The sequence below is a fragment of the Melozone crissalis genome, unplaced genomic scaffold (assembly GCF_028551555.1).
Source record: "Melozone crissalis strain CALT ecotype California unplaced genomic scaffold, PUWL_Pcris_2 ptg000042l_1, whole genome shotgun sequence".
NCBI lineage: Eukaryota > Metazoa > Chordata > Aves > Passeriformes > Passerellidae > Melozone > Melozone crissalis.
Genome location: NW_026535820.1, coordinates 45,533,799 through 45,547,338, shown reverse-complemented (window position 1 = coordinate 45,547,338; position 13,540 = coordinate 45,533,799). Strand labels below are relative to the sequence as shown.

Sequence of the window (13,540 nt, the reverse complement as noted above, 5' to 3'; positions counted from 1 at the left end):
CTTCCTTCTCCTCAGCCATGTGTTTTCTTTTTGGATTACTTACCTTCCTTACTGAGTTTTGACAGATCAAAATCCTGCCTCCTCAATCCAAGCTAAGGTAGAGAGAGGGGTGAGAGCGGTGGAGGCAATGCCAAAAGCCAGGCTAGTCTGTGATATCTGATGAGGATGATGTAAAGTGGGACTTGAAACTGTAGATCCAGCAGACAGAGAAAAGTTGCTGTATGTGTTTCCCTGCTTTGTTTTTGCAGTTCTGTTTGTGGTCAGTTGCCAAGTAGTACTTGGAGCAATGCCTTTTAATTTCAGAATTAACCAGTAATGCCATTGTCTTGATTGCACAGAAATTGTTATTTCTTTACCTTACATTTGCAGTCATGAGAACAAGCTGTTGTCTGCTAGCAGCCTGTCTAACTTGACCACAATCAGTTATGGCAGTAGGCTTTCCAAACTCCTGCACTGTCATGTTTTTGCAGCCATGATGCTGGAGTATGGGTTAGGCAGTCTTCAAAGTGAAAAAAAGTATTTTGCAAACTTGTCAAAGCAAGTTAGCTGAATCTCTCGTGAAAGTCATAACTCAGACTGTGCCAATACCAGTAACTCTTCCAAAAAGACTCGATGGTGTCTTCTTGCTGAGTTTGCTTTTGAGTGCATGATAAAGTTGCTGCTTCCTAGCCATGCAGAAATCTGTTGTCCTCAAGAGCTGACAGCCACATCTTCAGAAGTTCTAGCAGAGAAGTGCAATTGCTTTTTGATGGAGTTGTCTTTGGCTTTTGAGTGAGGTCTATTAGTGATGAATGTCGTCACACTCAACAGCAGAAGATGAGGAGAAATATGCCTGTCCACCTGCGTATGTTGAGAGTAATGTCTGTGTGCTGTTTGTGTTGGGCGTAATTGAAAGATAAAAATTCTTGTGCAGTTATTTGTTGGGTTTTTTAGAATTTATGTAGAAAATACTATATTATATGAAGCAGTGGTCTTATAAGAAGTGCTGGTGCCTTCAAAGGGCTGAGGAGGGTACAAATTTATTCTGGTTCCCTTTCAAGTCAGTAATAATATATGTTTTAATCCAGTTTCTTGTTTTTAAAGTAGTGTACCATCACTAGCTCTGTGCTGTCTCCAGTTACTGAAACAGGAGGAGATGGAGGCTGTTGAAGGTTAATCAGCAGCTGTTGTGCAGACCTCAGGAGCAGGAGAGCTGGTGCTTTGATCTGATGTGAGGGATTGACAGACAACAGAAATATCTCATTTTCAAGGGCATTTTGCTCTGCAGGAAACTAACTCCCCTGAACTGACCTTATATCCCATGGAAACATCTTCATGGCTTTGTTCTGCTTTAAAACAGGAAAGAAAATAGTATTATGTAAGAGACAGAACTCAATTTATTGAGAGGAAGGTGTTAGTATTTTACTCCTGAGTGTTTTCTGAGTAAATTACGAATACTACTGTAAGGATTTGAAAGGTAATTTTATCCCATTAAGCTGGATTAAGTATATGCCTTGATTTATGTAGATAATCAGTTCATGAAGATGAGTTTAAGGAACTGAAATTTAGATTGCATTTTCAAATAAACTTCAAATAATAAATAAAGTTGTGCTTTCTCTCACTATGTACAGAGTTCAGCTAGTACTTCTCTGTAGATCTGTCTGTCCCTTTCCACCCTACCATCTCTGAATAAATACTACTGATTCCTGACTGTTGGCAGAGAGGGGTAGCCTGTTTGTGGTACTGTCTTGGTGCAATTTCTGGAGTGTTTGTTGAATTCCCATTTGTACATTGTGTGACAGTAGCAGCCACAGACCTTTATAGTAGGTCCCACATTCAGCCACCACTGATGACCAGCTCTTCTGGAAGCCTTTTGTTGATGGAAAGCAGCACCAGGGAAGCCAGGCAGTGCAAAGGAGGGCATCTAGATCAACATTCTGAATTAAAGAGCAATACATCAGACAAATGGCCATTACTGCTTGTTTCCCTGGACTTAGATATGGAAGAACAGGTCTGGTTTTCTGCTCAAGAGTCTGAATGGCTCATATGTGAATTGAATTCAGTGAGGGATATTGAGCTTCCAGTGAACTTTCCATTGAGTAGTCTCGCCAGGCACTTAATATGGTTTTGGGTACCTAAATCTGTTTTCAGTAGCCAAAGCCAACAGGGAAGGGTGAGTTTTCGGCACAATAACTGACTATTAATATGAAATTAGCGAAGTTGTGGTCCTTTCCTTGATGACTTCTTTCTTTTCGTGGCCCCTCCCTAATTGTCGTCAGTTTGTGACTGAGGAAAGAGAAGGAATGAAGATAAATGTGGTTTTAGTTATCTTTTGCATTGAAAAGCTATGTCCTGCTTGACCCAGTTAATAACAGCTCTTCCTGTCTCTCAGACTTTGTGTTTGGAGCCAAGCTGCTGAGGTGCATAAACAAAAAGTTCTCTAAATACATATTGACTATTGTTCCTTTCACTTTGCCAAGCCTCAGTAGTGACAAGCTCTCTGAATGCAGATGCAGCATAACCTACATTCATAGCTCTTCATTTAAAGCAATTTTAACTGTTTTGAATCAACTGCATTGATGTATTGACTAGATTTCAGTCATTATAAGGTGTGAATTTGCACTAAGAACACAGTTGTTATACAGTATCTGCTTTTTCATATGTAGACATATATACAATATATATGTATATAAAATGTAGTTAATGTACAGTTATTTTATGCAGCATACAGCATGGGTGCATATAAAATCTAACTTGTTGATTAGAGTTTTGCAATGAATGCTTCACCATTTTACTTAACTGCGATAAAGTTCTTTATTAAGTTTGTTATTTTCAGCATATATATCCAACGGAAAGTAAAAAAAGAATGGATTTTTGTCATCTCCGAAGAAGACAAGAAGTAGTGTTTGCATTTTCAGCATTAATCTGTGAGGTAGAAGGCCCAGGACTTCTCCAGGTGGTCTTGCAGCTGTGAGATCTGCAAAGCTATTTCCTTTCAGTTTTGCAGTCAGGAGACATTTATTTGCTACGGAAATGATGGCATACAGCTGTTTTTCTGCAAGCACTATTCCAAGTATTTTTACAACCCTACTTCATGGAAATAAAACCCACTGGGCTGTAGTTAGAGCTCCATGGCTTTCTATGCCCTGTTACCACAGAAGGCTGGCTGTCAGGGAGTTCTGGAGTAACCCAAGGCACCAGGCTTATCCCTGAAAAAGAGATTGAGATCAATGTAGCCACCATGTGCATTGAGAGGATTCCTTCCTCAGGTGGGTCCTGTATGCCAAGTCTTGTCCATAAATTAAGCCCTGGTGAAGATTTTGTCAGCAGTGCATGGCTAATGCACTGCAGAGGGATGGCAGCTGGATCAATGTCTGTAGCTTGTGTAGCTGGCAAGGTATCTCTTGCCAAGACGTTTTTGTTTTGCCCCACCCATAGGAGAAGGCCCATGGACAGACACTCCATTGTAGAATTACCTTGCCAGGGAACATGTTGTATTTGCATTCCAGATGCCTCTGGCTTTGTGAGCTGCATTGTTCCTGCCTCCTTTGAATACCAGCTATTGACCCCTAACAATTTACATTTGTTTAAATCAACCCATGTCCCTGCTTTAAAAGCTTATTATAGCACCAGCCCAACCAAGTGAAGGCTTCTGTGCAGGCCCCTTCTTTTCCTCTTCACAGTCAGAAAAGATACTTTGCAGCATTAATTATTTAATTTCAAGATGGAAAACATTCTCCTCCTTCTGAGAGGCTATTTTGAATGCTGAGGTTTTGGCAAATTTTGTTGCGGCCTAATGTTTACAAGCTTTTCATTGCTCTTGAAAGCATAAACTTCACATTACTTGAGCTTCTGAGATGCTGGCAAATAATAAACCAGTGGAATAACAGGGGTTTGGTTGTCCTGAAACACTTGAGGAACTTGACTGCATTTTGGCAGATAGGTTTTTTTGCTCTTTATGTGTGCATTTAGGTGCACTGAGCTCTCGTAGAAGGAGACGGTGGAGACTGACCAGGACAGACCTTTGGTGCCCAGCAGCAGGCTGGCAAAAGTATTTCTGGGGAGGGAAGGGGGGATGGTGTGTGTAGGCTGGGACCAAATTCTCTTTGCTGCTTAGGGTGACAGTAGTACATGCATCTGCTCTTCAAGCTGTCTGGTCTCCAGAGCCTGATGGTGACAGTAGCCACCATCATTAAATCCCTTGCAATTTGTGTTTGCTGTGGAAAGCTTTGTTGTGCCTTGCTGGGAAGGCTTTGCTGTGCCTTGCTTCTGTGGGGTTATTAGGTCAAGGCAAAAAAGGCCAGTGAAATAAAAATTTTCTGAGAGCTAGACAACCTTGTAGTCCTCTCATTTTATGCCATAATAGTCCCACTAGTAACAAAGAAACATTCAGATGTGAAACAGTGATTGTCTGACTGAGATGGCTTAATGAGCTGAGGATTCTTCTTCTGGTGTCCTGTGTTAAGTCAGGAGTATCTCATGAGGTTTCTATAGACACTACTGTTGGACATGTTAGTAAAGTGTTGCCTGTAAGTTGATGGAGGTGATCCTACCCCTCTTCCCAGCCCTGGTGAGATGTGAACTGGAGTGCTGTGTCTGGCTGTGTGCTCCCCACTGCAGGAGGGACATGGATATATTGGATAGGGTCTAAGAGAGGATCATGAAGGTCTCTCTCCTAGAGCTACAAGCTGGGAGAGCTAGAATTCTTAAGCCTGGATAAGGTTCAGGGGGAATCTCACCAGTGTATGTAAATACCTGGAGGGAAGATAAAAGAGGAGGGAGCCAGGCTCTTCTTGGTGATGCTCAGAGTTTCAGAGGCAGTGGGCACAGACTGAAACACAGGAGGCTCACCCTGAACATCAGGAAACACTTTCTACTGTGGGACTGATGGAGTGCTTTCACAGCCATTCTTTGAGAGCCTCCTGAGCCCGTGGGCTAGAGCCTCACCAGAGATCCCTGTCAATTTGCCAATTTCAGCCTTCCGTGATGCACAGATGAAGTGAGGTGGCTGAGGACATGCAGGAATCCCAGGCAAAGCTCAGCTCACCTTGCTTTTACTGTGTGGCATGGATGTAGCATGGGTGCATCATCACATCATCTGTCTTGCTGTGCACTCATGCTTATAGGTTTTAGATCCATTCCACAGTGAATTAAGGGGGCTCTGCATCACCCAGCCCCACAAGGCAGCTGCAAGCCTCAGATTTTCACTCTCGGACACTCTTGGGGACTGTGAGCTGATGGCAGCACCTGCATTAATGTGAAAAAACCGCCTGGTCTCTACATGGTGGTTGTGGTAGAGCTTCCTTAGTACCAAATATGCAGCCTTCAAGTTATCATTGCTCCTGTGTCTGTACCTGAGGGACACAGGACATTTCTGTTTGCTGGCTCTGGTGCTGAGGTAGCAGAGGAAGTCCAGGAGCAAAGCTCTCACATCAGCCTTCCTTCCTCTGGGAAGTGCAGGGTGAGAGGTACCCTTGAACCAGTCAGCATGGGGATGTTAAGAGAATGTGGTGCAAGAGAATAAAAACAGAGCAGTGCCCTTGGATTTTTGAAGACCAGAGTCTGATGTAGACCCAGGAAAGTGGGTGGAAGTGTTCCAACTGCTGTTACTGGATTTTGAATGTAATGTTCAAGTCTTATCTATTGCTTTTACCGCTTCTGGAGAGGTGTATCCCCACTGTTTCCCAGTCTCCTGCTCCCCCCACTCACCTCAGGATCTGGTGCTCTCCTTTCCACTTCCCTCTGCCCTAACCCTGCACTTTTGAGTTTATGAACATTGCATGTGAACTGCTTCAGAATTACTGTATGCCTAGAAGCCATCTGACTTGAGGTTTTGGAAGTAAAAGGGCAAATGCTGCACAGGTGTTTGCAGCCTTGAAAATGGAAAGCAGTTTGTGAAAAGATGCAGGGGCAAAAAATAAAGAGAGATGCTCTTGCCTTGTCCTCTGTGTCCAGGTGAGCTCTTCCCATTTAGGGGTACCAAGCAGCAAGAGTTTAAAATTCTCCATGAGTACTATTTTGTCTCAGTACTGCTATTGTCCCATCATAAAAGAACAATAACATTTATTCAACATTATCTAAAAGCATATGTAACTTGTAATGTGGCTGAAGTCCATGGTAAGCTCATGGGCCACTCATCCTGAATAGGCAGCAGAATAAAAAATTTGGTTTTTTCTCAATTATTAATCAGGACTGCACCCCATCCGCCTTAAAAAGACTTTATGTCTGGTTTCTCTGTGTGAAAATTCAGGCAAGGACAACCTTTGGATTCTAGCATGCAAAATTATTTTAATTAGTTTTTTTCTATGACTGTACACCCAAACCTTATGATTGTCAGGGTATATCCCAGCATTTTCCTATCACTCCTTTACTTTTTCTTTAGGAGGATATTTGATTGTTCTGGTGAAAAAAATCTCTGTTCTCTGAAAGCCGCTAAAATACTGTTGCCCTGATATGGAGCCAGATGTTTGAAGAGAATGGGAGTGTAGTTTTGGTTGGAAGTCAGGCCATGGGTCACTGCTGCTGAGTGTTTTCATTCCAGCTAAAGTCTTCTCCTACGCAGGACAACTCGCGTGGCTGTTGCTCATGGGATGGCTTTTGCTGCAGCTGCAGCATCAGCTGTGGTCCTCCTCCCTTGTTCTCAGTGCTAGCTATTTCTGTTTTCTTAATGCTGCATCTGCACCACCAGCCAGATAGATGGAATATTAAGCTCTACCTGCTCTGCTAGGCTGGCTTGTCTCACTGACAGTGTCTCCAATGCCTTTATAGCAAATATCAGCTCTTTGTAACCTTGCTTGCTACTAGTTGGTCTTTTTTTTTTAATCCTCTGCATTGTTGTGCAGCGAAGACAGGAGAACCATATAAAGGGAAGTAGTTTAGAAAAAAGGGGAAAGAAGTGCTGGGAGTGTCTGACTGAGGTTGAAAACAAACAGGTAGGGAGCCAGCTGGCTTTGGGGCGGGTCTTCTAAACTGTGTGCAAATTCAAACACTGTTCTGTAATTTTACATGTGCTAGCATGAGGCACATGACTCAGAGAATCAGAGGATTGGCTCCAGCTGCTCCTGCCGGCATTTAGGAACTTGTGAAAAAAAAAGGCACTTCAGTGTGGTTCTCCTGTGTTTACTGATCAAGCAGAAATCAACAAATACTTGCTAAGAGATTATTTTATTTTCTTTCACTTGCTTATTTGGGTTTCTCTTTCTCTCATATTGCTTGAGACGTATTTCCAGAGAAAAACAGTGAGTAGAGTTATTTCTTCAGTTTTTCTGTTATGTCATCTATAATTCTGTTTTGTTTTTATTGCAGGGGTCTCGGGTCTGGCTGCGAGAAAATAATCAGCATTATCCCAGCACTGTTCATTCCTGTGCAGAAGGAGTTGTTGTATTCAGGACAGACTATGGTCAGGTATGGACCTTGCTCCTCTATGTTTTGTCTTTCTCACAACTCCGTAAAAAATAAGCTTTCACAGAATCACAGAATGGGTCAGGTTGGAAGGGACCACAGTGGTCATCTGGTCCAACCTCCCTGCTCAAGCAGGGTCATCCTAGAGTACATAGCACAGGATTGTGTCCAGGTGGTTCTTTAATATGTCTGGACGATCTGTCCCAGGGCTTGGTCACCCTTTACCTGCAGCAAAGAAGTTTTTACTTGTGTTTAGGTGGAACTTCCTGTGCATCAGTTTCTTTTGGTGGCTTATTTTCCTGTTGTTTGGCACCACTGAGCAGAGCCTAGCTCCAGCCTCTTGGCATCCTCCCTTCAGATATTTATACAGATTAATGAGGTTATTTCATAGTTGCCTCTTCTTGAGGTTGAATAGGCCCAGCTTCCTCAGCCTTTCTTAAGGCTGTGAATAAAAGAGATTCTCCAGACTCTTTACCAAGAGGTCCCAGCTGGACCTGCTCCAGAAGTTCCACGTCTCTTGTACTGTGGACTCCGGAACTGCACACAATACTCCAGATGTGGCCTCACCAGGGCTGAGCAGAGGGGCAGGATCACCTTCCTTGACCTGCTGGCAATGCTCTTCCTAATGTATCCCATTACACCATCGGCCTTCTTGGCCATAAGGACACACTGTTTGCTGATGGACAGTTTGTTGTCCACCAGGGTCCACAGGTTCTTCTGTGCAGGACCCTGCACTTGCCTTTGTTGAATTTCAGGAGGTTCTTTGCTGCCCAGCTCTCCGACGTGTCCAGGTCCCTCTGAAAGGCTGCACAACCTGAAATCTCGACCTCTCCTCTCAGCTTTGTGTCAGCAGTGAACTTGATGAGAAGGGACTCTATTCCCTCATCCAAGCCACTGATGGACAAATTAAATAACTCTGGGCCCAGTATAGAACCCTGGGGGACACCATGAGTGACAGACCTCCAACCAGACTGTGTACCACTGATCAAACCTTCTGGGATCTGCCACTCAGCCAGTTCTGAATCCATTCTGCTGTCCACTCATCCAACATAACACTTACTGAGTTTGCCTATGAGGATTTAGTGAGTGACAACGTCAAAAGCCTTGCTGATGTCAAGGTAGAAAATATCCACTGTGCTCCCTGCATCCATCCAGGAAGTTGTTTCAGCACAGAAGGCAATCAGCCTGGTCAAGTATGAGTTACTTTTAGTGAGCCCATGCTGACTACTCCTGATCATCTTCTTGTCTCTTTTGTGGGTCAAGATTGCGTACAGGGTGAGGCACTCTATCACCTTTCCAGGGGTTGAGGTGAGGCTGCCTCGCTGGTAGTCTCCTGTGTCCTTCTTCTTGCTCCTTTTGAAGACTGGGGTGATTTCCAGGAACCTCCTGGCTTGTTTGCAGATGTCAGGGTAAATAAAGCCCCCCTGCCATGTGACTGCTGTAACTGCCTAGAAGGACTCACTGACCTCCTCCTCCTGGTCAGGCAGCCTGGAGCAAACACCCAGAGTGTCAGCCTTACTCATCTGCCCTTTTATCCTGACCCATAAGCTGCTGACTGGCTCATCATCCACCCTGAGACAGAGCTCAATACATTCCTAGTGCTGCCTCACCGAGAGGGCAACTCCAGCACTGTGCCTTCCTGCTCTGTCTCTCCCAAACAGTGTGTAGCCCTTCCTGGCCACATTCCACTGTGGGAACTACCCCACCACATCTCCATAATCACAATAAGATTGAAGTCTCTCTGACAAAGATGAGTCACATCTATGCCAGCATGCCTGGCACTGCACAGGCCATTCTTTGTCAAAACCCCCAGAATTATGGTGGTGACACCAGCTGTGCATTTTCTCCTTGTGTGGAGGGCATAGTGGGAAGGTAAAAGGTTTGTGAATAAAATACTAATTTTGCACGACCTGAGTGTGCAACTTGGTTTTAATAGTTCTTTCTGTTGCCTCCCCAGTCAGTTGCTGTGATTGTGTCTGACAAAGCTGAAGTAATGCTGCTGGGTGTGGGAGCCTTATTCCACATAGGTTGGTGATTATGTAGTTTACTGGAGGAAGGTGGCCTCTCAAAGGCTATATTCCCTTACAGTAACAGAAAGTTGGGGCTGGCACATGGCCAAAAAATAAAAACATGTCTTTCAGAGACAGGGAACCCTTGCTTTCTTTACATGCCTTTCTCCAGGCAGGAAAGGAACCAGACAGAATTGCAGAGTGGCTTTTGATGGGCAAAATGTAATGTCCTCATGATTAAATTGCTGCAATGCTGGCACTGTGGGATGAAAATGATGGAGAAACCACATCAGTGAAGAAGGGAAGAGCTGTGTGTGTCATCTGTCTGGACTTCTGTAAAGCCTTTGACACAGAGCCCCACAACATCCTTCCCTCTAAATTGGAGAGATAGGGGTTGGATGGATGAACTCTTCGGTGGATGAGGAATTGCTTGGATGGTTGCATCCAGACAGTGGTGAATTGGTGACAAGGATGTCCCTTGGAGCTCTGGACTTGGACCAGAGCTGTTTAATGCCTTCATCAACAGCACTGGCAGTGGGATAGAGCACAACCTCAGCAAGTTTGCAGATGACACCAAGCTGAGTGCTGCAGCTGGCAAGCCTGAAGGATGGAATGCCATCCAGAGGGACCTGGGCAAGCTTGAGAAGTGGGCACATGCATGTACTTCATGAAGTTCTATGAGGTCAAGTACAAGGTCCATGCTTTTGGGTTGGGGCATTCTCTGGTATCCATGCAGGTTGATTGAGAACAGCCCTGCCAAGAGGGATTTCACGATGCTGGTGGATGAAAAGCTGGGCATGAGCTGGCAGTGTGTTAACAGCCCAGGAAACAAAGTGTATTTTGGGTTGTATCGAAAGCAGCATTGCCAGTAGGTCAGGAGAGGGAATTCTGCCCCTCTGCTCCACCCTCTTGAGGCCTCACCTGGAGTGCTGTATCCAAGTCTGAGACCCCCTGACTGAAAGGTAATCGGCCTGTGGAGCCATGGAGGAAGGCCATGGAAATCATCAAAGGGTTGGAACGCCTCTCTTAGGAGGTCAGCCTGAGGAACTTGAGGTTGTTCAGCATGGAGAAGAGAAGGCTGCAGGGGGACCTTACAGCACCTTCCAGTACCAAAAGGGGGCCTACAAGAAAGCTGGAAACAAACCTTTTAGCAGGGCCTGTTGCAGTAGGACAAGGGGTAATTTGTAAACTAAAAGAGGGTAGATTTAGATGAGATTAAGGAAGAAATTCTTTATTTAGAGGGTTATGAGGTGCTGGAACAGACTGCCCAGAGAAGCTGTGGATACCTGAAAGTCTTCCAGGTCAGGTTAAATGGGGTTTTGAGCAACATAGTCTATTGGAAGGTATTTCCCCTTGCAGCAGGGGGATTGGACTAGATGACCTTTACAGGTCTCTTCCAGTCCAAGGCATTTTATGATTCTGTCATCCTTTTCTCTTGCACCAAGTTATTGGTGGCCAGGTTATTGGTTCTCAGATTTGGGACTTTTCATATTTTGACTTTTTTACTGAAACTTGAAGTCCAGTTAAGTAGAAAGGCTGACACTGTCTCCTCTGTTGGCTTTTTCAAGCTAAAATAAGAAGGCTCCATCACATTCAAAGCATCACCATTACATTTGAGCTACAGTGTAGAAAGGCTGTTGTGTGTGTTGTTCCACTAACATCCTCCAGGAAATGTCATTTTAAACTCGTCTTTCATCTTAAACACAAGCCTTCTCCAGCTCCTAGTATGAATCACCTGCATGCTTACATGAGAGACTACCTGTAATTTTCACAGGGTTTTATAATTGGATGTGTAGCCATAAAGAGCCTGACTTTTAGAAGTGTTTTGAGCTGCAAAATCCTTATACTTAAGGGAAACACAGATGCACCCGTAAAAGGGACAGCTTGCTTTGGTGCCCTAGAAAAGAATGGCAGAGCTAGTGCTGACATCCACCAGCAGAAAAGTTGCTTGTTTATGATGTTCTCTGTGTGTGTTTTTTTGTGATGTTACTGCCGTTCCACGATGTCCATAATGTGAGCTGAAACTTCAGGTAACATGGAAAAATTCTCAAGTCTTTACCATGATGCCATCCAATTGATTGTTTAGAAAACCCTGGTGTAACAAACACCACTGGGCAAAAAATTGCCTCCTTTATTTGGGTGTGCATTTGTTAAAATCAGGTGGTGCAAAATGGGAAGGACATAGGGATCGGCCTTCAGACGTGTGATGTGGCATTCCAACTCCTCACAGGTCTGAGCTGGCAGCTGCACAGCCAAAGGCATAGTAGAAATTCACTGCATTTGATAACTTCAGTCATTTTCAGGAGTGGACTTTGTGTGTAAAAGGACTGTGCTAGCTGATATTGGTCATTTATTATCTTTTCTCCCATTGCTTTTCCTGATTTGCTTTCATCCTGCCCTTGCTGTTTGGTTACCTGTGGGCTGCAGAAAGTTGTAAGCAGGTGAAATGGAACTGAGATAATGCTTGACTATTACCTCTGACTGTTTGGCAACCTCTGCAATGCTCAATATAACTTTGAAGAACCAGAGAGGGGAAGCAAGGGGTGGGGTTGCAGAAATATGGGGTGATGATGGTTTTTGAAGCATGGTTGGTGTATTGATTGCCACATCATTTTGACAGCTGCAGCTCATGTTCAAGTCTAATGACAAACTGATGAAAACGCTGGGACCTTATCAAAGCACAGCATTGTTATTCATCTTCTCTGATTCAGTAGCTTCTACTAGACTTTGCACTTCTCACCTTTCCACTGAGCATTCTGCATGTCTTCCTATGACACGATTGGCAGGGCAGTGGGACTGGGAAGGTCTGTTGTTGGAGCTAGTTTCGGATTTTGCTTCCATGAGTCTGGACTTCAAGTCTTTGCCAACGTTCGTTTGCAGAATTATTAAATTTTCATATCACAGTACATTACTTCTTAACTTTTTCTTTCTGTTCTCTTGTGAGTTGCAGAAATTAATTTGCCGCAAAAATCTGTAGCACCATGCAGTTGTATGCTGAAGGGGTGGTTGTAGGAAATCCTACCGGGTGTGAAGGTAGGATTATATAATGGTATTTTAACAAGCTGCATAGCAATTTCTTGATTATCACACGGTGATATAATTCCCCCTCAAGTGTTCTTGTGAATATTACCTGAGTAATATACAGTAATAAAACAGTTCATTTGCTAATTATCATTATAGACAATTGTGATACTGTTTCCTGCTGTTGTCATCCTCTGTGTGAGATGGTTGTAAAACTAGCTGATTTGATGGTCTATGGGAAATATCCAATACATGAGATATGGTATACTAAAATGGGAATATCACGTTGTAAATTTGGATTTCCCTGAGCAAATAGCTATGAAAAATTCATAGCTCTTTATGAAAAGAAGAAAAATGTGGCACTGTATGGGGGTAGATGAAAACCTCGTTAAATACAAGGAGGGGAAGAGTATGTCAGGCCTGTGTCTCAGCACCCTGGCCCAAGATAAAGGAGTGGGAGATGAAAGGTGTGACCTCCCTCTTAGCACACGTTCGTGATGCTGGGCTGCAGCTGGCTCTGGAGTAGCTTCCTGCAGGCTGGCCTTCGAAACAGGGAGTCTGCAGTGACTGGAAAAGCTACCGTGTGCAGACAATTCATATGGTAAATATGCTTTCCTTTATAAGCACAAACCTCATGCTTTCCAGAAGAGAAGATGCTGTACTCATTTGGTAGCTGGTGGGTGGGTTGGTTGTGTTATTTGTTTTTCTGTTCCATTAGTGCAGAGAGCTGGTAAAGGGCTCTGTCCTGGATGTTTTGGAAACACCAGGTCTATGACTCTACTGTCATTTATTATGATTAATACAGTATATTCATACTTAGTAGGAATATATTATGTCAATGAAGTCTATGAACATTTAGAATTAAAAAAGTAGGTCCTAATCTTTCCATGTGGGTTTAAATAAACATTTGTATATAAAATGACATTAGAGTTACTGAGGTTTTTTTCATGTTTGAGGATATATTTGCTGCATTTAGTTTTGGGATTAAACTGATTTCTTCCTTAAAGGTTTTATTTACAGTAAAGCAGACATTTCCTCATTGTATTACTGTATTTTTAATGAAGTTGAGTGAGCTTATAAAGTGCTCAAGTGAATGTTTAAATAAAATCCTAAAAGCCTTGCTGTCGTTC

General features: G+C 43.6%; 1 protein-coding gene across 1 annotated transcript in view; it reads left to right on the top strand.

Moving 5' to 3' along the window:
• Positions 1–13,540, top strand: part of MYO10 (myosin X) — a 162,787-nt gene that overhangs the window by 27,494 nt on the left and 121,753 nt on the right. The window contains exon 2 of the mRNA XM_054284962.1: positions 7,285–7,383. Within this exon, the coding sequence (XP_054140937.1) occupies positions 7,285–7,383 (99 nt within the window). The remainder of the gene's footprint in view (positions 1–7,284; positions 7,384–13,540) is intronic.